This window comes from Plecotus auritus (assembly GCF_963455305.1).
Source record: "Plecotus auritus genome assembly, chromosome: 5".
NCBI lineage: Eukaryota > Metazoa > Chordata > Mammalia > Chiroptera > Vespertilionidae > Plecotus > Plecotus auritus.
In genome coordinates this window covers 20,221,897-20,247,913 of record NC_137776.1, presented here as the reverse complement: position 1 = coordinate 20,247,913, position 26,017 = coordinate 20,221,897, and the positions used below count along the sequence as shown (strand labels likewise).

General features: G+C 39.7%; 1 protein-coding gene across 1 annotated transcript in view; it reads left to right on the top strand.

Annotated features, from left to right (window-relative positions):
• Positions 1-26,017, top strand: part of BARD1 (BRCA1 associated RING domain 1) — a gene marked incomplete at both ends in the record, with an annotated part of 76,514 nt that overhangs the window by 42,271 nt on the left and 8,226 nt on the right. The window contains 3 exons of the mRNA XM_080669390.1: positions 13,561-13,669; positions 18,288-18,420; positions 18,927-19,019. Coding sequence (XP_080525516.1) covers positions 13,561-13,669; positions 18,288-18,420; positions 18,927-19,019 — 335 coding nt within the window. The remainder of the gene's footprint in view (positions 1-13,560; positions 13,670-18,287; positions 18,421-18,926; positions 19,020-26,017) is intronic.

The window sequence follows — 26,017 nt, the reverse complement described above, 5'->3', positions numbered from 1 at the left end:
ATCTTCTTACTAGAGGCCCGGCCCACGAAATTTGTGAATAGGTAGGGTCCCTAGGCCTGGCCTGCGATCAGGGCTGATCTTCCCCGGCTGCCAGCAGCCAGCCCCACCCCCACCGCCCGTGTCCTCTGCCACCCACCCTTGGCTCTCCATTCCCCATCAGGTGATCGGAGCCTGCCGGCTCGGGGGAGGGACCAAGAGGTTGGCTGTTCCAGCCCGCTTGCCGGCCCTGCCCCCGGCCCTACCCCCCCCCCCCCCCCACCAGTCGCCCTCTGTGTGTGGGGCAATCGGAGCCCTGCTTGCTTGCACCCACCTTGGCCTGGTGCCACCCATGTCCGCCACCACCCACCCCCCGGTTTCTCGTTCTCCTTCGGGTGATCAGAGCCTGCTGGCCCGAGGGAGGGACTGAGAAGTTGGCCAGCTTCTGTGTTGAGCGTCTGCACCCTGGTGGTCAGTGCGTGTCATAGTGACTGGTCGTTCCGCCATTGGGTTGATTTGCATATTATGCTTTTATATATATATATATGTGTGTGTGTGTGTGTGTGTGTGTGTGTGTGTGTGTGTGTGTGTATTTGTTTGTACAGTCTCTGTCCGAGGTATCATGCCTGCTGTCCCAGGCCCTGCCTATTGCCTAACGTAGTCTGTACCCACATGTATTTGTGGAGTGAATTAGTATGTGTGTGAATGCATAAAAAGATGGTATATTTTGTCCTGTCTTTTATAAAGGGTCAGATAGATCAAAATAGGATTTGTCTTTTTCTTCTCCCAGTTTCACTGTAAATGTGAAGAGAATGTCTAAAACCAAGTTTCCATCGGCAGCACCTTTGCTAAGGTGGTAGAACTAGCTCCTGGTAGAAGTTAGAGTGAGTGATGTGTGTTCACTGGTAGAATCTTAGTCTCTCGCCCAATTGGGCTTCCATAGTGTGTTACCTCTAGTGGGATCATGGCTATCCAAGGTAATTCCTATAGTCTTGACACCTTTAAGGTCTACCTTTCTACCATTGTTCTTTATATTGTCTTTCATAAGTAAAGTACTGACAGGCTAGGGTAGATGAAATTTATTCCTGTACTTTCTTCCTTTTCTAAAGGGGAGCATACGAAGTGGGGGGCATGGGGAATATATGGAGTCCTTACTACTCTTTTTTTGCCTAAAGCTTTTATTTCTTTTAAGCCATTAATATCTTAGAATCTGGAATCTGATTGGACAAACATGTTTTCCCTCTGCTTATTACTCTTAATGGAACTCTTTTCTTAATAACCAGGAATAGACTCTTGACATGGCTTGCTTTATTCTCATTATTCTTATTGACTGTAAACCTACTGTTACTATTAAAATCAATCTATAATAATAAAAGCATAATATGCTAATTAGACCAGACGACCTTCCGGACGAAGCTGGGGCTGTGAGGGAAGCTCGGGTCCCAGGTGCCAGAGGGAAGCTGTTGCCGGCAGCCAGGGGAAGGAAGGCCTACTCTTGTACAAATTTTGTGCATCGGGCCTCTAGTATTAAAATAAAGATCTTTCTTCCAATTATATTATTATTTTATAAGAAGACTATTTTATTTTATTAAATAACTAGAGGCCCAATGCACGAAGATTATGCAAGAATGGGCCTTCCTTCCCCTGGCTGCCGGCACCATCTTAGCTCTGGGCAGAGCAGCCTTTCCGCTCCGGCCCGGAGCCACCTTTCTGCCTTCCCACGCTGCCCAGAGACCCGGAGTGGCTCGGGTTGTGTGGAATGCTTGCGTTGTCGCCATGGCGATGATGCAAGTGTCCCGCTCCCGCTCCCGCTCCCGCCCCCGGCCGCTCGGCACCTGCATATGCAAATTAACCTGCCATCTTTGTTGGGTTAATTTGCATACTCCTGATTGGCTGGTGGGCGTCATGAAGGTACCGTCAGTTAGCATGTTACTGTTTTATTAGGTAGATTCTCAGCTTATATTGAGACTAGAGGCCCGGTGTACGAAATTTGTGCACTGGGGAGGGTGTCCCTCAGCCCAGCCTGCAACCTCTCCAATCTGGGACCCCTTGGGGGATGTCCGACTACAGGTTTAGGCCCGATCCCACAGGAATCGGGCCTAAACCTGTAGTCGGACATCCCTCTCACAATCTGGGACCGCTGGCTCCTAACCACTCGCCTGCCTGCCTGATTGCCCCCTAACTGCTCCCTTGCTGGCCTGATTGACACCTAACTGCTCCTCTGCTGGCCTGATTGCCCCCAACTACCCTCCCCTGCTGGCCTGATCACCCCCAAGGCTTTTATTAGTATAGATATGACCCTTCACAGAAACTTTTACTAACCCTGCTTTACAATAAGGGCTTGGTGATTGAATCATTGGGACCAGACACCAAGATTTCCTTTCTTTGAATAGTGGAGGGAATAATTATCTTGTCTTTAAGTTGCCTTGAAATTAAAATGAGATAATGACTTAGAAAAGTATAAAAGCACCATATAAAGACAACTGTCTTTTTTATGTACTGAAAAGACAATAAAGTGGTAAAATGAAAACCACTATTTTTATTCTCCCCCTTCCTTCCTTTACAGTCTTTATTTAAACTTTGAAATTTATAAAAATTTCACTCCAATTTTCATTTCTTTACATTCAATATTATTTTGTATTGGTTTCAGGTTTTATATTAGTTACAGAATAGTAATAGTGGTTAGACAATCATATACTTTACAAAGTGTTCCCCGATATTTCCAGTACCCACCTGGCATCATACCATCATTACAACACTATTGACTATATTCCCTATTTAAGTGACAGTGGGTTTACAGGTTCCTTCCAGTCATGCTTTTGTGTTGTTCACCTTTCCTTTTCTTTCTCACTTCTTCCCTCATTTTTCTTATATAGTATCTCAGTTGGCCATCAAAGCTCAGTGAAGGCACTGGGACATGCAGTGGGAGCTTCTCTGAATCACGTCAGTCAGTCCGGTACCCTGCAGTGCGGACCCCTCCACTGAGGTGGCACCGCCCCTCAACCCCCTCCTCAGGGCTGCGGGTCCTTGCCCTTCTGTCTTGGGGCCACTGCAGAACCTCTCTCTCTGCAGGCGAGGCAGATCCCTGCCCGCCAGTCCCCTGCCCCAGCCCGAGCCCCCTCTGGTGCACCCCACCTCGCCAGGTTTTTGCCTTTGATCTATGGCATTGGTGACAGCACACTCCTAGCAAGCCTGGTACCCAGAGGGGCACAGGGTCAGTCTTTGCCCAGAATGCTAGAGGTTGCAGTAGCATTTGCAGATGTCACCCAGAGCCTGCTGGCAAAGGCAGCGCCTGTGTGGTGTGTCCTCATAGAGGGATGGTGAGGCGCTGCTCGGTGCCCCTTGGGACAACTGCCTCCTGGCCAGGCGCTTTGCCAAAGCTGTGGCACTGGCCCTGGAGCCGCCCCTCAGGCAGCCCCACAGTCGGGCCTCGCGACTTTTTTTCCACATTCGGCCTTCATCCATCCCTCTCTCCTGCAGTGCTTGGGCTCCAGGTCCGAAAGAAAAGAACCAAGACCAAGAAGGACAAAGCCCAAAGGAAGTGAATCTTGAACCCGCACATCCCATTCTCTGGATTTCCTCCCGCACCTCCTCTCTGTGTCACATCTTGAATGGGCACCCTGTGGCCCAGCCACATGGCCACCGGGCGGCCTGGTAGAGTCGGTCTCCGCAAAGCTGTGAATCTGGGGCCAGAGGCCCTGTCTGGGTCTCAGCAACCCCATGCCTGTGATGTTCCCTGGGCCCCATGGGAGTGGCTAAGCAGGCCAGTGATGCCTCCCCTGGGCTGCGATGTTCCCGGGGCCCCACGAGAGTGGCTAGGAGGGCCCACCATGCCTCCCCTGGGCTGTGACGTTCCCGGGGCCCCACGGGAGTGGCTAAGCAGGCCCAGCCGATCCTCCCTGGGGCAGCGATGTTCCCGGGGCCCTACGGGAGTGGCTAGGCGGGCTGGCCTTGCCTCCCCTGGGCTGTGATGTTCCCGGAGCCCCACGGGAGTGGCTAGGCGGGCTGGCCTTGCCTCCCCTGGGCTGTGATGTTCCTGGGGCCCCACAGGAGTGGCTAGGCGGGCTGGCCTTGCCTCCCCTGGGCTGTGATGTTCCCGGAGCCCCACGGGAGTGGCTAGGCGGGCTGGCCTTGCCTCCCCTGGGCTGTGATGTTCCCGGAGCCCCACGGGAGTGGCTAGGCGGGCTGGCCTTGCCTCCCCTGGGCTGTGATGTTCCTGGGGCCCCACAGGAGTGGCTAGGCGGGCTGGCCTTGCCTCCCCTGGGCTGTGATGTTCCTGGGGTCCCACGGGAGTGCCTAAGCATGCCCAGCCGCTCCTCCCCGGGGCAGCGATGTTCTCAGGGCCCTGCAGGCGTGTCTAGGCAGGCCGCTGCCCCTTCCGGGGCCTGTGATGGACCCAGATCCGCGGGTGGCCATCTGTTGCTGCCCACCCTGCCTCCCAGGGCCCAATGGACTGGTACCTTGCCAGCGGTGTCTGGCGCTGCCCGCCAGGCCTCCCCAGCCCGGATGGACCTAGACCCCCAGGGGCGGGTCATGGCACGGCCCAACCCGCTGGCCTATGCAAATTTACCCTCCATCTTTGATGAGTTAATTTGCATACTCACTCTGATTGGCTGGTGGGCGTGGCTTGGCCTAGCAGAGTGGTGGTTAATTTGCATGTTTCTCTTTTATTAGTGTAGAGATGATCTTAGCATTTTTGTCTTTTGATTTCATTGATAAAATTTTAAATATTAAACCTTGTTGCACTTCTGGGATAAACTTGATTTGCTATGCTGTGTTATTCTTTGAACCAGCACTTTACATTAGTTTGTTAGGGTTTTATTTAGACTTTTGCATCTGTAATTAGAGATAGAATGATTTGTGGTTTTATCTTTAATTTTTTGCCCTCATATTTTGATATGAAATTTATGCTCATAGCTTTTTTAAGATATTAGGATACTTTCCACCTTCTCTGGTAGAAGATAAATGGAGTATCTTAAAGAAATAAACTCCTACCCCCTACCTGGTACATCATTTACCTATATTGATAACTTGCATATTATATAATACTAGAGGCCTGATGCACAAAATTCGTGCAAAAGTAGGCCTTCCTTCCCTGGCTGCTGGCACTGGCTTCCCTCTGGCACCCAGGACCCGGGCTGGCTTCCCTTCGGCCCCGGCTTTGTCCAGATGGACGTCCGGTCTAATTAGCATATTACCCTTTTATTATTATAGATTTGGAGAGTGCTCCAGTTTTGTTACTAGTAGTTATTATCATTGTGAACTGCTAATATATTAATAGTAGACTACAGATACTAAAGACCAGGTGGTTTTTTTTTGTTATTCTTTAAATTTTTCCTTAAATGGTCCTTGTAGACTATAAAAACAAAATTTACCCATTTTGCAGTTTAACCTGAGGCTGTGTTTTTCAGGAGGATGCCCAGGAATTTCCTTTCACTGATGCTTAGCAGAGGGCACACCAGTGAGACAGGGTCTGCGAGGAAGCACTGTCCCTAGTCCAGTGGTCGGCAAACTGCGGCTCACGAGTTTGCCGACCACTGCCCTAGTCTATTTCCCACAGGTATATCAGCATTCAAGCCTTCCTATATATATTTTTTAGGCAAATGTTGTGATCGTTTCTGTGTGCTGAATGCTAAAAAGAACTTCATTTCTACATATTTCAGGGCTCTATGAGCTAATGTAGGCCTCTGGGCCAGCATTATGTCCATTGATTCTCACTGCACTATAGACACAAGGAAGTGATGGTTGATGGATTTCCTGTGAGAGCATGTTTGATAAAAGACCTATGTCCTCACACCAGCTGTGGATTCATTCTTCTTACTCAACACTGGGTATATTTTGATTGATTTTACACCTTTTCTGTTACTGTAGAATTTTATTTGAATTATTTTAATTGGGGATAAAGCAAACTTATAGAGAGGCGTAAAGATTTTTGTAGCTTAGCCTTGTGTGAGAAAAGAACAGCAAGACAAAATCCAATCTTAGAGTTTTTGTTTAATGTGTTTAGAAGAGAGAAAGGGCTAAAGGGCCTACATTAGAAAGTTCTGTATCTGTTATCTTTTGTTGTTAAATTGCATGAATGATGCTAACACCACATGACTTTAAATATTGGAGGAAGGCTCAAGAACTATCTTCTCAGTAGTAATTTATAAAATATAAAGATGACTGAGAGCCTTTTTGTGGCCCAGGAAGTGGGGAGAGTCAACTCAGTAATATACTGTAGTTAGGCAGTGAATGGTTATGGAAGGCCAGGCCCAGGGAAAGGAAGAATGGAACATTATCTACTGCAAAGCCAAGTGAATTGGAAAGCATCTTATTGAATACCAGTGGAGGGAAATCTTGAAACCTTATAAGGCAAGTCATGATATCTAGGAATTAACCATATACAGTGTTAATTTAAAATACCGACACTTTATTTGCCAACTTCATGATTTAATTGAAAAGATCTGGGACTTTCATAGGTTCACTAACTGTATTTTTCCATGGAGGCTATGATCTTCAACAATGAATTTTCCTACTGCAAGGTTTTTGGGCCTTAAATCATTATGATTATGGAGGAAATATGTATATAGTAGAAGGCCATATATCTACTTGAGACTTTACCTTTTTCTTTGATTTAATTTTAATATTCTAACACCTTACTGATTTTTCTTAAAGTTCCATTTTACTTAGAGTACTTTATTATGTGCTTTGAACTTTTGCTGTGCAAACTTTGGCATATTTTTAAGTGCATCTTAAATTTGAATTTACTTTTAATTTCTTTAACTCTGAACTTTCATTTTCATGACAGATTTACCTCTAGTGCGCTAAAATAAGAGTCCATTTTTCAAGAGGGAAGATGAATTCTATTTTAACCTCAGATAATGAGAAAAAGGTTCATATCTTCTGTACTTTGTTGCCTGAGAATATTTCTGTTGGTAACTGTTCAGAACTTCATTGACGGTCCTTCTTCCCCACTGCCTTCTTTACACTGTGTCCCTGGTGGGAGCCTAAGACAAGAGCTCGTCAGTCACATCAGAACCATTCTGAGTGCATGGAGAATATCAGATGCTTTTTTACAGAAATGTAGTTTAAGATTTGGAACTTGATCTGCCATTAGCGGAGTTTTCTTTGGAAGGGTGTAGAATTCTTAATTAGAAAATATTTTATGGACCATTGCTCCTTTCAATTGCCCTACCAAATTTTTTAAAACTTAATTTCCTACAACAGATAATTTATGTTTTATAGCTTTAAAAAACAACAACATGTTGCTCTTTTGAATTTCTATGCTTTTTCCCTGCTTCACAGCAAGCCAAGTGACTTGAAAAATTAAAACCTATGCGCTTGCAATTTCATGGTTTTTCATAACGATTTTATTCATGGACTATCTCCTGTCAGTTGTTATAGGTTTAGCATCAGTAAAAATGCCTTTTTGCTTACGTGTGTTTATGATTGAGTGACCTGTATGTGCCAAGTGCAAGTTTAAATGTGCCCATCTCTCCCTCCCCCCTTTTAATAGTGGTGTAGCTCATTACAGGTACAGTTGTAGGCAGGTGCCTAATATGTCATTCTTGAGGGGAAAGGACATTACAGGGTTATACTATGTTCTGAAAACCACTTTTTGGGTGAACCTTTAAACATTGTGGTTTAACCATTGGATAAGTATTTCTTTTTCATCAGTCTTAGTGATAAAAAAGAATACTAGTAGAGAAAAAGTATTTTCAGGGTAAACTAGTACATACTGTGTGTCTTTAGATTTGCACAGGAAAATGAGTATGTATTCCGATATTCATGTTATTAAGAAAACAGGCTACTCTACTTTTCCTCGGTAAACCTCCAACATATCATTACAAAGCACATATGAAGTGCATTATAATGTTGGGGAAAATGAAGATAAGGTTCCTGTCTTCATTCTGTATCTGTCTTCCAAAAAGACAAATATAATAATGTTAATAGCTAGCAATCATTGAGCTTTTACTATCTGCTAGGCACTGTTTTGTGTGCTTGGTGTATGGATTCATTTGGTTTTCACGACAATCCTATAAAGTGGTAGGTTGTATTATTGTTCCCATTTTACAGATGAGGAAATGGGCACAATAGGTTAAGTAATTCTAAAGTCACACAACTATTGAGTGGCAAAGCTAGAATCTAAATTCAGGCCATATGATTCTGCGACCCCAGCTCTATCTACCATACTCTATTGATGCCATCTCTTCTGCTTACAACCATTAAGAGAGCTGGCTATTCAGGGTTTCTTGGTGTCCTTAGGATAAAGTCCAACTCTAATACCACCCTTTTGTTCTTACTTAATCTGGCCACAGCTTACATTTCCAGAGCACCCCTTTCCCATGTGCATTCTCTTTATCTCTGTCTGTCTGTCTCTCTGTCTCTCTCTGTGTGCCTTACTCTCTTTATCCCTTTTCTTTTTCTGTCTTTTTGCTCTTCTCTTTCTTTTTTTGTTGTTCTAATTTGCTGCACTAGCTCTCTTCAATGCCTTTGCACACACTTTCCTCTCTCTTGGAATACTGGTATTCTACTTCTCTATCCCCTTCTTTTCCTTTTCCTTTCACGTCTGGGAAGTTTTACCAGTTTTGAGTTTTTCCTATTTGCTTCCCTCTGCTTTGTCCCACCAAGCTCTGTGTGGACAGAAGCTCACTGGTTCTTTAGTGATTGAAAGAGTTCTTAGAGTTTCTTGTTGAATGAATATTTGCCAAGCTGATTATCAAATGATATTCATAACTCCCATGTTTATATACATGTGCTCATTCTGTGTGTATTAAGTAAATAATGATTAAATGATTATTGCTAGTTCTGGTATATGTATGTTATGTGTATGTATATTCAATATACAGCCATTTTTACATTGAATCTAATAACTTATATCAGTAGCAATGATTCTCCAATATTTCTTAGTAGCCTTCGATGGGAAAAGCAATAACTTAGGAACACTTAGATTTCTGCGAAGACTTTAAAGTAAGTTTAAAATCTTCAATCAGTAAAAGCTTTATATGAAATATATTTTCAAGATTATGATGGAAAATAACAGCTAAAGGAATAGAGCAAGAATACATTAGAGGAAAAAAACTGGTAAAATTTTCCAATGTACTGTGTTGTGAAGGAACAGAAAAAAATATCAGAATCAAAGCGGTATCTTCTTTGGTTAGTGATTCTGTAATGTTTCAATAACCAGAAAAATACATTTTTAGGGTTTAATATAGATAAGCATATTATCTGTGTAATCATTTTAATCATTTGGAATTCACTGAATTCTGAGAGGCTTCCTTTGAAAGGGCATTAAGAGAACTGAACTGTAGAAGTGGTGCATATGACAGGTGTTAATAGACTATCATGCACTACATGTAAAATCAACAGTGAAGATGCTGACGTTTTTCCACATTCTGAGCACAGCCTTCATTATACCGGTGTTACATGGGCCCATAGACCATAACTAGTAGACACTTGTGCCTTTCCATTTTCACAGCTACGTGCTGTCTTTGTCTCCAATGTCCATTGCTTCATGCCTGATTATTTCGTCAATTTTCCGTATCGTATTTGGCTCCTACACCTGAGCGTGCAGTGATTAGACTCTTCAGCCTTGATGGAAGGCTTTCTTCCATTAATTCCATTCATTTCAACAGTCATGTTGCTTATTCCCTCCACAGGCCGTTCACATTCATCCATTAAATTCCAGTTTCTAGTCCTGGGTTTAAGGCCATTTTATTTGCTAATGTGTGTTCTTTACCTTCTTTGGAATGCATTTCATATTTCATCTCATTACTTGTGCTTTGGTTTATACTTTGTCAGTTGTATACTTATCTGTTGAATGAATATATCTCCTTTAAGATTACAGGCAAGGACAATATTTTTTTAAGTCTTATGTATCTCTCCAAAATACCTAGTTTACATATTAGGTTTTAGGTTAAAGTATGTCAGAAAATAGAAAATATGTTATATTTAAGAACATTTCGAAAAAATTCAGTCTGAAAGCTCCCTTAGGAACTCATTCTAATGAAATTATTGATGTTTAGCCTGAGTCCATGGTGTTGTGGCAGATCTAAAAAAAAAATATCTTCCCTATGTAGTAATGGAGAATAACAGATTTATCACGGTCTTCAATTAAAAAACAATCACATTGGTAGTCCCTGTGTGTGACATGTGACTTTTTTTCCTTGTGTTACCTATTTTTTAAAAAAGAATAAATTTAATTATGAACATTTTAAACTGATTTTTCACTCAAAATCTGTAAGCAAAGTGTTAGCTCATTCAAATATATCAATATGGAGGAAAAAAGGTTTTATGACTTTTTTGTGCCCCTATAATAAAAAGGAGAAATTGTGCATATGTTCTGCCTTCTCTTGCTCTGGTTTATGAAGTTGCTATTTAAAATCTTGTGTCTAATTCCAAGTTACAGTGGTCCACAACATCATAGAAACATGAGGATTTAATAGGCTCCATCCCCCATAATGCAGAGGTTTAACCGATTACAGGTGTACCGGTTAATAATGCGTATGTTGTAATCAAAGAAAACACGATAATTTCAAGAGAAACATCAATAGTGCTTTATTCAAAGTAATGTCTATCGCTAGCTACACATTTCCTCCATCTTTCAGGTAATTTGTGGATACCGTCCCAATAGAACTTTTCTTGTTTTGAGGCAAACCATTCAGAGACCCAATTTTCCACTTCTTCGTATATTTTGAAGTGCTGCTTAGAAAGTGCATGTGCCATTGATCGGAACAAGTGATAATCTGAAGGAGCAAGGTCTGGTGAATATGGCGGGTGGGTTAATACTTCCCAGGCAAGATCATTTAACGTGTCTTTAACTGGTTTTGTAGTGAGTGATGGTGCGTCATCATGAAGCAAGATTACTTTGTCATGTCTTCTGGCACATTCTGGTCATTTCACGATGAAAGCATGGTTCAAATTGATTATTTATTGTCGGTAGCTGTCAGTATTAACGGTTTCACCTGGTTTTAGAGGCTCATAATACACCACACCTTCCTGATCCCACCAAACGCAGAGCATTGTCTTCTTTCCAAAGCGATTTGGCCTTGCAGTCGATATTGATGGTTGACCTGGATCAACCCATGATTTTGTGCATTTGGGATTCTCAAAATAAATCCACTTTTCATCACCAGTCAAAATTCGATGCAAAAAAGACTTTCTTTCGTGCCATTGAAGCAACATTTTACTGATGACTTTTCAGTTTTCCATTTGTCTTTCTTTCAGTTGATGTGGCACCCATTTTCCTTCCTTTAAAATCTTTCCCATTGCTTGTAAACGATTGGAAATTGTTTGCTGAGCAACGTTTAATCTTTCTGCAAGTTGTTTTTGAGTTTGACACACATCTTCAATAATGCTTGTAATTGTTGGTCTTCAAACTTTTTCGGTTGACCTGGATGTTCTTTGTGTTTCACATCGAAATCATCACTTTTAAAGCGTTTAAACCAGTGTTCACAAGTATCTTGAGATGGAGCATGTTCACCATAAGCTTCCCGAAGTATACAATAACTTTTTCTTCAAAATAAAATAATGAATTAAAACTTCCCGCAAATGCTCTTTTTTTGGCATGAAATGTGATATTTTTAAGCGAAAAAATATCTATGATGTTAACACCTTCAGCAAATTTGACATATGAAGTTTTGAAGCTTGTTGTCAATACAACAAAATAGCATACATATCAAATTGCATATATATCAACATATGTGTAACTCCATCTATTGAAAAAATCCGCATTATTAACTGGTACACCTGGTATCTCTCAAACTAGCATTTGTAATGTGCCATTCTCTAGTTCACTAACAATACAGGAAGGCTAAGGGGCTATTGAATTGTGTATAAGTAGAAACCAATCACAATCAAAGTAGAGTAACCACAGTGTTTAAAGACCAGATGAGATAGTAAGCTTTGTGTAAAGGACTGTAAACATAAATTAGACTCCTGCTAGTCATTAATGAAGCAGTTCTTCAGACAGTAAAAGCATCTTATGAGACCATTGTTTTATTTGTTAGTTTTTGGTTTAAAGTACTCATTAGCTGATGGTCAGGTACTTTGGGAAGTACTTTCATTAACATTTTTTTCCTGTTGTTGCTGTGGACTTGATTTGTATTCATGGAAAGTAAGTATGCTACAGTTATGCATTCAAGTGCACGTGATTGGGCTCTTACATTTTATTTCTTTGAAGTACAAATTCTACATTTGTCTTTGTTAAAACGTCTTTATGTGTGCAGTGATTTTTTTTTTTTTGATGGCATATACTGTGACTTTTTTTGTTTTTATTCATTTTTGTACTTCATGATTTAAGACCTGGAATGTTGGTTTTTGACCTCTGATTTCTATTTTTTTTATTATCATACTTACAGAGTATGTCTGTGAAGAGATAGTTGACATGTGGGCATAATAATTTAAGGAATGCAATGGAGAAGTATCACGTGTAGTGATGAGATCAGCTACTTTTGAAATAAGCTGAGATTGTCTGCTCTAACTACATGGGAATTTGTGAAGACCCAAATTCCAGGACAGAGTTGTGTGTCACTTTGTTGTAAATCAGAAAGCTGAAGTGCAATTGATAGTAGTATACCTCGTCTGGAAGAAGACTGTTGCCAGAGAGAGGTCACACATACCTAAACCTGGCCACAAAGAGGACTCTGAAAATACAAATCTATCAGTGTTTACCTGGCACTGTCTCAATAAGGAATAGTGACTAAACCCAATAGTCATGGATAGCAGTCATTAGAGAAACATTTTTTTCTTAATTCATTTTCTTTTTATCCCCTTCTGTGCCATCAAAACAACTTTCTCTAAGGTCTTTAATGACTTGTCCCTAAACCCAATAGATGCTCTGTCTCTTATCTGTGTGTTTCTCATCCAAGTGCTCTCCATTCAGTATCGGAGGTGACCCCCACCTCCTCCCTCTTCCCCTAATGTTTCACTGTTTCCTTCCAGGTCTTTTTCTACACATTCAATACAGTTGTAAAATCTGGTATTATACCGGGTTTATCATTTTATATCCTGTTTAATACATTGCCTTTTCACGTGAACTTTAGTGGCTATTATATGGATATACGATAATCTTAAAAACCATAAAAGATTATGCCCTGGCCAGTATGGCTCATTGGTGTCGTCCCATGCACCAGAAGGTTGCAGGTTTGATTCCTGGTCAGGGCACATGCCTGGGTTGTGGGCTTCATCCCCAATAGGGGTGTGCAGAAGGCAGCTGATCAATGTTCCTCTCTGACATTAATGTTTCTCTCCCCCTCCCTTTATCTCTCTCTAAAAATCAATAAAAATATTTTTAAAAAACTATAAAAGATTACAAGAGAAATGCTCATTGTGAAAAAAATTCATGTGTAAGTAACAATTTAGTCAACTAAAAATACCCCCGGTGATTGTCTGGTGTCAAATTGAAGTTTCACCTCTTTTTATCCGTTGAATTCAGCTGCTTGTGTATACTTGATCCTTATGCTTTATGTGAATTCTGAGTCATTTCCTTAGTAAAAATAATGTATTAAGGAAGTTGAAAAAATTATTTTGCTGGTGCATTCCTTTAGTTAAGAATCAAATCACATATTTTATGTACTTAACCACTTGTACTTATTTTACCAGTAACATATTTGGTCTGCGACCTGTGGATTATGCAGACAGGGAGACTATGAAATCTCTATTGCTGCTGCCAGAGAAGAATGAATCATCATCCAGTCGCCATTGCTCAGTAGTAAGTGTGGATTTAGCTTTGGGAAGTTTATATCTTTTACTGAAATTGGTTATAAAAGAAGCATAATTAAAAAATTTCCAACTAGCAAATTTCTTTCATTCACGAAACAATTATTGAACACTTCCTGTGTATTAGCTCTTGTGAATTTGAAGACATAATTGGAATAAATGTATCAACAAATATTTGTTGAAACTCCCCCCCCCCCTCTATATTTTAGGCAGCATTTATCCGTAGTGAATATGACTGATAGAACTCTTATTCTCAGGGAACTTACATTTTAGTGGGAGATAGGAAACATTATAACTGTGTAAGCTAATCTAAATAAAATAGTCTAAATAAAATAATCCACCAACATTGCCCACTGCAATCAGCTATACAAAGTGAGTGTGGCAGTCCCAGTAAAAGGAACCGCTGCTCCGAGACAAGGAAGCATAAAGACCTTGGAAATCTGAGAAATTAGAGTTTAGTGTGAGAGGACATAAGGTATATAAAAGAGGAACTGACAGTGAAGAGCTAGGTTGGGATCAGATTGTGAAAAGCCTTGAATTCCCTAAGGAGGAGTTTTGACTTTTATTTCCCTGGTTAGTGGGGCACCTTCAGTGTGTTTTTAATGGAGTGGGACTGCAGAGGGTGGGCGGGAGTGGGACAAGACTGGAGACTGGTGAGGAAGCTGTTGTGGTGGAGCCCAGGTGTGCAGTGGTCAGGACTGGAACTGCAGGTGGCGGTAGTGAGGTGGGATGGGGAGGAGAAGAGCGTTTTAGAGAGATGGATGGTGGACTCCCTATATTTAGCAACTGCTCAGATGGGGGAAATAAGAAAAAGGGCTATGTTGACATCTAGGACCATTAGAGAAGACTTCTTGTCTAGTAAGGGCAGTGGTAATGAACTGGAAGAGAACCTAGAAATCAGGTTAATTTCCTCATTTTAGGAATGAGAAAGTTGAGACCTAGAAAGGTTGTGATTTGCCCTGGGTTAATCAGCGGTAAAATTTTTTTTGAATGGATCCATTAGAACACAAATTATTAGGTCAGTACTCATTCAGTCTCAGCATACTTAACAACTATAAATTGGTGCTTATTTTATTCATTTGAACTTGAACTCTTCTGGCAGGACATAGCATAACTAAGTTGTCATTTGCCAACGTTCCTTTTATGTAAAAGCCAGAGAAATATTACTTTAAATGTGTCAAAAATAAAGATATCTTTATGAAATTCTTGGAGTCTGAGGATATTAATGCCCTTCAGAAAAAAGCAATGTGATTTTCCTCCTCTCAATTCAACTATCCAATTACTATTGTGTTTTTTCTTAAATGTAGGAATCCTATACTTTCTGCGTGTCACATGGACATGGCCAGTGAATATCATTACTTACTATCTTAATGGTAGATACTTGATAGTAATGGTAGATACCGTAACCAATGATAAGTTCTAAGTTGAAAGGGATTTTTCTTTATGTGCAATCTTAATAGCTAAGCTCTGGGATCTGCCTTCCTCCAATCATACCAGACTCCCTTCACTCATTCTTTTCCAGTCGCATGGGCTGTCTTGTAGTTTTTTGAATCCACCAAACATGCCCCATTTTAGGTCCTTGGCACTAGCTCTTATCTCTGCCAGGAACCAATGTGGTGCCAGAAGTCCAAATGGCTCCTTACTCTTTAGATTGGACTCCATTGTAGTCTCACCAAAGAGAGCTCCGCATTACAGTATATGAACTAGCACCCTGCCGGTGCTTCTTATCCCTGACCTGACACCCACCCCAGCCCTCCCAGCTAGAATAGAAGCTGTGTGAGGGCAGGCACTTGCTCTTTAGTTTACTTAGAACAGTGTCTGGCAGATAGCGGCTCTCTAAGTTTGTGTTGCCTGCATGAATGGCTTCTGGAGGGTTGGTTGTTCATGATATACACTTGCCCCTGAAACAAGCACAAGTGCTTCATTGTTGAGTCTCAAATCCTTCAAATCAGTGATTTCTAAACTCTGCGAGCTGCTTCAGGAAGCTTCATGAAGAAGAAGGGGTGCTGAGTGGGTGGGGGTTGAGTTTCTCTACTTCCCATTTACAAGCTTTATTAGTCTCAGGTAAAGGTTAATGGCTGTTGGAAAGCTTGTTTAAATTTGAGAAGCAGTCTGTAAACTTAAAGACTTAAAAAGCTGCTTTCCAGGTTCATATTGTGAAGTCTCTGCCCATGCTCCCTTTGAGCAACATCTTTGTCCTTTTCCTTCTTTTCATAGTTTTTAAACCATATTTTTTATAAACTCATTAATTAAGAATAAGTGATTTATCTAAGAAGACATTCCATATCCAATTATCCTTTAAATAAGAGTTTAATGACAGTGTACATAGTATCTAATCGCTATAAAATCAGGGTATTGAACCCCTTGGGGGTGCGTTGTTTTTTTAAAAATATATTTTTATTGATTTCAGAGAGGAAGGGAGAGGGAGAGAGAGAGGGAAACATCAGTGATGAGAGAGAATCATTAATTGGCTGCCTCCTGCACGTCCCACACTGGAGATTGAGCCCACAACCTGGGCATGTGCCCTGACTGAGAATCGAACCCTGACTTCCTGGTTCATAGGTCAACGCTCAACCACTGAGCCACGCCCGCTGGGATTGGGGTGTTTTTTGAATGTCTTTTGAACCTCAGGGTTCTCAGACCTCTGCTTATTCAAACCAAATGTCTCCTACCCCCTCCCTTCACCGCTGTCTCATATAGGCATGTGGTTTCAGCAGCTGTTTGCTTTATGTTTTGTTTTTAATAGAATTTCTTAACTATAAGAAATTATGGCCAGTTTCTTTTTAAAAAAAATTCAAATTTAGAAACTGTGTTAGGAAAAGGCTTGATCCATGTTGGTGCTTTCCTTGGGTTGGTAGAAATACTTGCATGTCCTGTATTTGGAGTTGATATCTTTTCACTCTTGTGTAGAGAATTAATTTAGCTGAAGTGAAGTTATATAAATTGAAAAGTAAAATGTTTTATTTAGAGCATCCTATGGCACCTATTTGTATAACTGACAAGAATTATTGAAAAACTGTTTTTTTTTAATATTACCATGGAATAGTAATTGAACAATCCATAGAGTACTCTGAACTATTTTCATGTTATGGAGTGTTTGCAGTATTTAGGGTAGACATGGTTACATCATGTTATAGTTTAGTGAGTAGGAAAGATACATGGGCAGGAATGTGATGTAAATGTGTGTATGATGTACATAGCATGTCCAGTAAAAGTACCTTTGCACTCAGCTGGTGTGGTTCAGTGGTTGAGCTTCAACCCATGAACCAGGAAGTCACTGTTTGATTCCTCGTCAGGGCACATGCCCCAGTTTCAGGCTCGATCCCCAGGAGGGGGCATGCAGGAGGCAATCTATCAATGATTCTCTCTCATCATTGATGTTTCTCTCTGTCTCCCTCTCCCTTCTTCTCTGGAATAAATAAAAATATATTTTTAAAAATGAATTATTGAGGTCTATTTATAGCTGTAGCCAACAATGTAGATGTAGTATTGTAGGGCATCAGACTGGATGAATGATCTCTGTGATAGGTGAAGTGCATGTATAAAGACCAGCTTTCTCTAATCTAGTTGCTGAATTGTGTTGGTGATCATACTGTCAGTGATTCACTCATATTCTTTGGAGCTTTGAGATGCCAGATATCCAGTACACATACAGACTCACACAGAAGAAAACCCTAGGTCTTGTATTTGAAAATTGCACTATTGTTTTTTTGCTTTATCCTTTAATACATTTGTGTTGGTTTGCCTTTTGTTTTCTTCATTGCTCAGTCATTGCTTTTTTTTTTAAATCAGATAGCTTTCAGCTAATTCTGATTCCAATTCCATTTATTAAATTTCTGTTGGCTACTGTTGAATACACTATCTGTCCCATTACTTTTTTTTTTTGAAGCTTTCAATTCTATTTCCTAATGCCATCCATTGGTGACTTCTCTTTATTTTTGTCTTTTTAAATCTCCTGTAATACAGTTCTAAGTCTTTATATAGCACTTTTTTCCTTTCCATGAGCTGCATTGACTTACTACTAAGGTGAATCTGGTCTAACTTTTATATTCTCTTATCTATTTTCATTTTCTTGGTTTTGAAAAGTAACTGTTCCAGTGATAAAAATATGTTTCTATCTTTGAGATTACTGCTGTTCTAGATGTCTTAGTGTTTTTATATTTTATTTTTCACATAATTTATTTTAAACTAAATAGACCAAGTTTGAGTTCAACTCTATTAGAATAAGTTAGTGGAGCGGAGACAGGGAATTGATCATTTTAAATGGGTATTTAGGGTTACTTTTTTTTTTTTAAAAAAAAAAGCTTATTGGTGACAGAATGAAGTTGTAAAACCCTAAAGAGATGCAATTTAGAATCAAGGAAACAAGATGCCCTGAGTGAAAAGAGCTATCCCATGTAACATTTTAAATGGGGAGGGAAGGAGGGGGGTTATTTAAATAAATTGAGCATTAAGGTTTTGAGTGATGAATGAAGGGAAATATTGGGAATTAGTAGATAGAGTAAGCTAAGTAATGAAATTCAAGCTTACATCAAGTGAAGGTCAACTTATTATCTTTCTCTAGTCCTTAAATGTTTTTAACACTGTGGCATCTCCTTTTTTATTCACAGGTGCATGCTGCTCAGCGTAGGGATGGACCTCTCGTACTCATAGGCAGTGGGCTTTCTTCAGAACAACAGAAAATGCTCAGTGAGCTTGCAGCAATTCTTAAGGCTAAAAAATGTGCTGAGTTTGACAGTACAGGTGAGGATTCTTTATTCACTTTTGGTAGAAAAAAATTTTATATAGGTGATTCCTTTGTGGAACTCCATTGGGTTATCACTATATACTTTTCATCTTGTAATAAATCTGAAATCTTCCTATAGTTGTAAACTACTTATAGGCTTAATTTGGTTAGGAAATGTAACGTTTGCTCTTAGTTTAGTACAGAACAATATATCAGAAAAGCAAACTTTTGAGTTTGCTAATGACAAATAAATTGTAGTGCATGTAATGCTTTAAATCCTCAGTTTTGACTTGAAAATAAAGGAAAAAATATGGTATATGCTAGTGTGACTTTAAGATATTTGCTTTATGAAATGATTTTTCATGTTTGGTGGCACAACTACAGAATGATAACCAAAGAAGGCTTCTAAATTTAAAAATTGTTGTTTTTGAAGAAAATTCAGATAGAAGTTTATTAAGGTGCAGACTGGTTAATTATTTTGGTTTATGTATCTGTTTCTCTTTTTGCTTTTTTTGTATTCTAGTGACTCATGTCATTATTTCTGGTGATACAGTTCAAAGTACCCTGAAATGTATGCTTGGGATTCTCAATGGATGCTGGATCCTGAAATTTGAATGTAAGTGTTAGATTTGAGAGAATTACAAAGTGAATTAAGTAGACTAATTTCATTTTTCATACTTTACTGTTGCCAATAATTATTTAAGAACTTATACTAATTTTCTTACCTCTGTTTATTATTGCATTTTACAAAAGGTTGTCATATTTATGGTATCATTTTGATGTTCTTGGTAAATGCCCATAGATATGTTCTGGTTTCAACGTATTTTTTTCTACAATACCAACTATTTTAATAATGTGTAAATGGATTGTATAGTAGACTTTTTAAAAAATTTATCTTTATTGCCCTAACCGGTTTGGCTCAGTGGATAGAGCGTCAGCCTGCAGACTCAAGGGTCCCAGGTTCGATTCCGGTCAGGGGCATGTGCCTTGGTTGCGGGCACATCCCCAGTAGGGAATGTGCGGGAGGCAGCTGATCGATGTTTCTCTCTCATCGATGTTTCTGGCTCTCTGTCCCTCTCCCTTCCTCTCTGTAAAAAATCAATAAAATATATTAAAAAAAAAAAATTTATCTTTATTGATTTCAGAGCGGAAGTGAGGGGGGAGAGATAGAAACATCAATGATGAGAGAGAATCATTGATCATCTGCCTGCTGCATGCCCCCCTACTGGGGATCGAGATCATAATCCGGGCATGTGCCCTTGACTGGAATAGAACTTGGGACCCTTCAGTCCACAGGCCTACGCTCTATCCACTTATCCAAACTGGCTAGGGCTGTAGAGTAGACTTTTTAAGCCCAAGCAATCCATATTACTATTAAGTGATCAATTTAACTTAATGAATGCATGTTTTAAATACACTGTTAGGAAATAAAAGTATTTTATTGCTTTTCCTCTATGATTCCTAAAAACTTATATGTAAACTCTCTTTTGCCTTTCTCAGCTAATCTGGTATATTTTAGGAAGCTGCTGGGAAATTTAGACTACCTTGTGTAACACCCAATTTGGGGCAATTATGTCAACTATTATCTAGACGTCGCTGCAAATGTATCCCCGTTACCCGCTTCTTGTTGGTAGTCAGATAGCACCATCATCAGAGCTGCCTTTCACCTTCCCTACTCTTGACTTACTTGCTTTTCTTAACCTTGGATTCACTTTGGACTTACAGACAAATAAAAAGAAAACTCACACAAGGTTATTTTCTACTTCTGAATAGCAAAATTATCTACTTTGGTTACAGTGGCTAAAATAGGTCAATAGATTGACCTTTTTTGTAGAAAAGAATAGTGGTGGTAAAGGGGTTAAAGAGGAGTCTTGTGATGATACAGTTGAGTATTTTGATGCTAGTGGGGGTTACCTTTCAAAGGCCACACAGGTAATTAAATTATAGATCTACAGACACACACATACCACACACACATAAGTGCATGTGTAACTGATGAGATCTGACTAAGCCAGCCGTGGGCAAACTACGGCCCGCGGGCCGGATCCGGCTGTTCTATCCGGTTCTCTTGCTCTCCCCTCCGCTCCTTTACTTTGAATTTATATTAGTTCACACAAACACTCCATCCATGCTTTTGTTCCGGCCCTCCGGTCCAGTTTAAGAACCCATTGTGGCCCTCTAGTCAAAAAGTTTGCCCACCCCTGGACTAAGCTATGGATTGTATCAATGTCAACTTCTGACTTTGGATATTGTGTTATAGTTGTGTAAGATGTTAACATTGGTCCCTGGAGGAAACCACATGGGACTTCCTATGAATCTAATTATTTCACATTAAACATTTAAAGAAACAAAGAATAATATATATATATTTTTATGAAACTTTCTTTTTAAGAAGCAAATAATGGGTCAGAATTAGTTTTTAAAAACTTTGTTTTATGGCTTTGTGCTTTGAAGTTTTTATGGTAGAAATGCTTGATTTATTAAGATCTTAATTTTATTATTAATTTAATCTATAGTTTGAAGTTGATTTGGTTTATAAAGCTGTTTCCTTTTAGCATTTTGTATTCATGTATTTAAAAAAAAGCTTTTTATTTATTGATTTTTAGAGAGAGGAGGAGAGAAAGAGAGAGATGGATTTGTTGTGCCACTTTATTCATTTACTAGAGGCCCGATGCACAAAGATGCATGCAAGAACGGGCCTTCCTTCCCCTGGCTGCTGGCACTGCCTTCACTCCGGCCGGAGCTAGCTTTCCGCCTTCCCATGCTGCCCAGAGGCCCGAAGCAGCTGGGGCCGTGCAGAACGCCTGCGTCCTGCCTGCCCCGCCCGCTCGGTGCCTGCATATGCAAATTAACCCACCATCTTTGTTGGGTTAATTTGCATATCCACTCCTGATTGGCTGGTGGGCGTTGCAAAGGTATGGTCAATTTGCATCTTACTCTTTTATTAGTGTAGATTGGTTGATTCTTGCCTATGCCCTGACCAGGGATTGAACCAGCAATCTTGGCCTATTAGAACGAATCTCTAACCAACTGTGTTACCTGGTCAGGGCAGTATTAATGTCCTTTTTATTTTTTATTTTTTTAAAATATATTTTATTGGTTTTTTACAGAGAGGAAGGGAGAGGGATAGAGAGTTAGAAACATTGATGAGAGAGAAACATCAATCAGCTGCCTTCTGCACATCCCCTACTGGGGATGTGCCCGCAACCCAGGTACATGCCCTTGACCCGAATCGAACCTGGGACCTCTCAGTCCGCAGGCCTACACTCTATCCACTGAGCCAAACCAGTTAGGGCTTAATGTCCTTTTTAAAGGCAGCTACCATTTGTCTTGTGATGCTGGTCTCCACTGATATGTTCCTGTCCAGCTAAGTGGATGTGACTGGCAATGGCACCCCTTCTGTCCTCATCATTCTGTTATTAGTCTCTCCTAATCATGACCAATTTAAAAAATATGGTAAGAAATTGGACTAACCATTTACATAGGAAAAAAAAGTTTTCCTTTTTGTCTCATTCCTATTTTTTTTGAAACTTCTTTTCCCTTTCAAGTTCATGGCAAGTCTTACTGGGCCTCAATGTTTAAAAAATTGATTTAAAATGGTTCCATGATTCTAGATGCTTTTGTACTGAATTTGTGTCAGAAATCTTGCCAGTGGTTACAGGAAGGACTAGATTTTCATAATAATAAGGTGTCAGTAATAAAGAAGCCATGTGAAATTTTGAATGTTACGGCATTTACCACTTAACTTGAGTATATGGTTCTTGTGAATGTGCTGAACTTGCGTTTGGTTACATACAGGCTACATGATTCATGTCCATAAAATCTGCCTTCTTTAAGAAATGGAAGTTTTTGTCAATTGAATGGCTTGTCAGTGTCATTTTTATAGAATCACTGATGTACTCTAGCTGACTTAATAGGGTGCTATTTGGTGATTCTCACAGTAGTGAATAACATGTACTAATGTCAGTGATTCTTTCAGTGTAAAGGACGGATGGAATCTCTTATTGACGTTCATAACCCTATACTTTCCAATACAGAGTCCAAAGAGAAATAGCTTTAGGGCTTGAGACAATTACTTTAAATAGTCACTGGGTTTGTAAAAAATAGGCAAGAATGCTCAAAATACCTCTTTTTCCTAATATGTATTTCTTGCAGTTTCTATATTCTTAGTCTTAGGCATCCAGTTTGATTTTAAAAAAAGTTCAGGGCTATTCAAAACTATCTGGAAACCATGTATATTAAACAAAGAAAATATGGAGCAGAGCTTTCAAAGTTAATTGTAAAGTTTTGTGACTCATTAAAACTAGATATTGCATTTGAGGTTATTCATTAGCTTGTTGGAGACAAAATCTTTACTGGCTTAACTATGTAGAAACTTTAATATAATCTATTTTAATGGGCTTTTCCATAAACTATGGAGATTCAAGGGGAAACTAAATGTTCTCTGTAGATAATTGATTTATTTAATAAATTAAACAAATTAACAAAAAGAAAAACTGTTCAATTTATTGGAAGTTTTCTGTTTAAACATGTTTTGTCTTTGTTGGTTAATAACCCTTATTTTTCCACGTTGTATATGGAGAGTGTATTAGAATGTTTCACTTAATGGATTTAGCATGAGGTTCGGAAAATCAGCCATAATTTTTCTATTGCACCATTCTATCTCATCATATGTATTTTTCAGATATTTTATAGAAATAGGAGCTAGAGATAGGAAAAGTTCCTTCTTCAAGATTAAATTTTTGGCTGAGATTCTATTTTAGTCCTAGTTTTAGTACTAACCTCCTCATAGGCAACTTATAACCAGCTCTGTGTAAGGGTGAGTTTTGGTAGGGAGGTGACTAGAATGAAACAATGGAAAATATATAAATGTCATTTCATTTATCCCTTAGAGTATAAATAAGGTAGAACTGCATCCTAAAGATGTAAATGAGCCGTCAGTGAGAAAATATCTTTTGACCTGCCCTTTCAGTACACTGCTTTCAAAATTTCCTGTAGTCTAACCTTAAAAAAATTTTTTTTTTAATTCTGCCTCTTCATTTTTCATCATTGTGAAGGGGAGAACAGATGGCTGTCATCTTTTCTTTAATAATCTCTCCCTCTTCCCCACTCTCATTTAAGTTTAAATATAATTGCTGCTGTAGAAGTTTTGAAAGTCCTCAGCACCTAAGGGAATTGCTGTGGGAATGTGCCAAACAGTTGACATTGGACTTGAGTCTGTGATGTTCGGAAGGGCCAAATAGGGTGGTTTTTCCTTTTTGTTTTAAGTTGAGGAAGATGGAACCTAAAAGACAATCATTATGTCATTTTATTATAAACCTCATAATCAGATTGATATGCTCTTACTTTTCTATTGAAATTTGTTTCTTCAAATGAATATTGAGAATGCTGTGGAATTTTAAAAATAAATGTAATTATTTTTTTATTCAAACTTTGCTAATTATCAAAAAATGAATATACCAAAGCATTTATATCAACTAAGATTGATTAGGCAACTTCATGCTTACAAAAATTCTTTACCAAAATTCTCTAAAAATAAAAATAAATAAACCTCCTCTGTTCTAATAATTTCCCTTCTGAGAATTTACCCTAATCAAGTAATGAAGATAAAAGAACAAAAAACAAAACTATTTATGTTATTATTTCTAACTAGAGGCCCGGTGCATGAAATTCATGCACTGCGGGGAGGGGGTGTCCCTCAGCCTGGCCTGCACTCTCTCGCAATCTGGGATTGCTGGCTCCTAATGGCTCACCTGCCTGCCTGCCTGATCGCCCCTAACCATTCTCCTGCTTGCCTGATTGCTCCTAACTGCTCGCCTGCCTGCCTGATCGCCCATAACCACCTCTGCCTGCCTGCCTGATCGCCCCTAACCACTCTACCTGCCTGCCTGATTGCCACTAACTGCCTCTGCCTCAGCCCGCACTGTGAGGCTTTATCTGGAATGACTTCCAGAAGGTCATTCAGCTGTCCAATCTAATTAGCATATTACGCTTTTATTATTATAGATAGCAAGAAGTTGGGGGAATAACCTAAATATGAAATAAGAAAATTCTGGAAGACTTCGCAACATTCTTTGAAAAGAATTATATTTTTATGTTTATTAACATTGGAGTATGAAAAACAGGATTGTTTCATTTTTAAAATGTTTTGTACAATTAATATCTCTACTTTCAACAATATATAAATGTGTGAATGCATACAGCAAAGAAATAATCAAAAGAAAACAGTAGTAGATTAGTAGGTAGGTACCTGTTTGTTTATAACCATTTTAAAAACATGTGTCTGTTCAGCAGAATTCAAGTTCTCTGGAAAGAAATTCTACTTCTCAAGTTGCAATAATAGTATCTTCTTTACAGTTTTTCCAAAGAACAATTGGATAGGTAAGGGCTTCAGTCTCAGTCAGGGAAATTATAACCTGTGTGTGTACACTTCTCCACTCTGATCCACCAGATCTTTTATACCTGTTAGGCAGACCTAGCAAATACAGTTTCATATGGTGATTGTTCTAATCAAAACAGGTATTCTTTTTTTAAGTGTTATTTTATTGTTTAAAGTATTACAAATAGTAGTACATATGTCTTCTTTTTTTCCCCATTGACCTTCCCCCGGCCTCCCCTACCCCCTTAGCACATGCCCACCCCCCCTACCCTCAGTGTCTTGCATCCATTGGTTATGCTTATATGCATGCATACAAGTCCTTCGGTTGATCTCTTACCTCTACCCCCAACCTCCCCTGAAAGGAAATAAATATTCTTACATAAATATGTGAACTTTAAATATATAGCTGAAAAAGAACACCAACTGTGAATTTTTAAATTATTTAATTAAGAAAAATTTTGGACTTTTGACTCCCACTTTGGTCATTTAACCACATCTATAAAGAGAAGAATTCTTTTGATATTATTACTCATAAAGTTTTAAAGTTATTATTTAAAATTTTGCCTATGAAAATTTTATAATGCAGTAATATGTTGTGATGGAATTTGACCTGTTTTCTTAATATGCATTAAGTAAAATAAATATAGCATGCTATCATATGAGAAAATGTTTTTATATGTAAAACTATAATAAACTATAATGAAGAAAGAAACATTCAAAACATAATCCTATCTAATAAAAGAGTAATATGCAAATTAACCATCACTCCCCTACACCCACCAGCCACGCCCACTAGCCACACCCACCAGCCAATCAGGAGCGAATATGCAAATAAGCCCAACCAAGATGGTTGCAGCCACAGAGAGCAGGAGGGAGGCTTGGGTTTCCCTGGCAATGGAGGAAGCCAAGCTTTCCCCACACCCTGGCTGGCCCAGGCCTCTGCTTAAGGCTACAAAGTTTCAATTATAGAAGATACATAAATCCAAAAAAAAATGGCTGCCGCCATGGAGCAAGGAGGAGGCTTGGCTCCGCTCCAGGCTACAAAGTTTCAATTGTAGAAGATAAATAAACCCCAGATACCAGGGCCTCCGCTTGGGTTGCCAGGGGGCATGGCCGGCCTGCAAACCACCACAGGCCCCTTGCCCAGGCCGCCCCACGCCCCAAGGGAACCCCCACCCTGATCCGGGATACCCTTCAGGGCAAACCAGCTGGCCACCACCCATGCACCAGGCCTC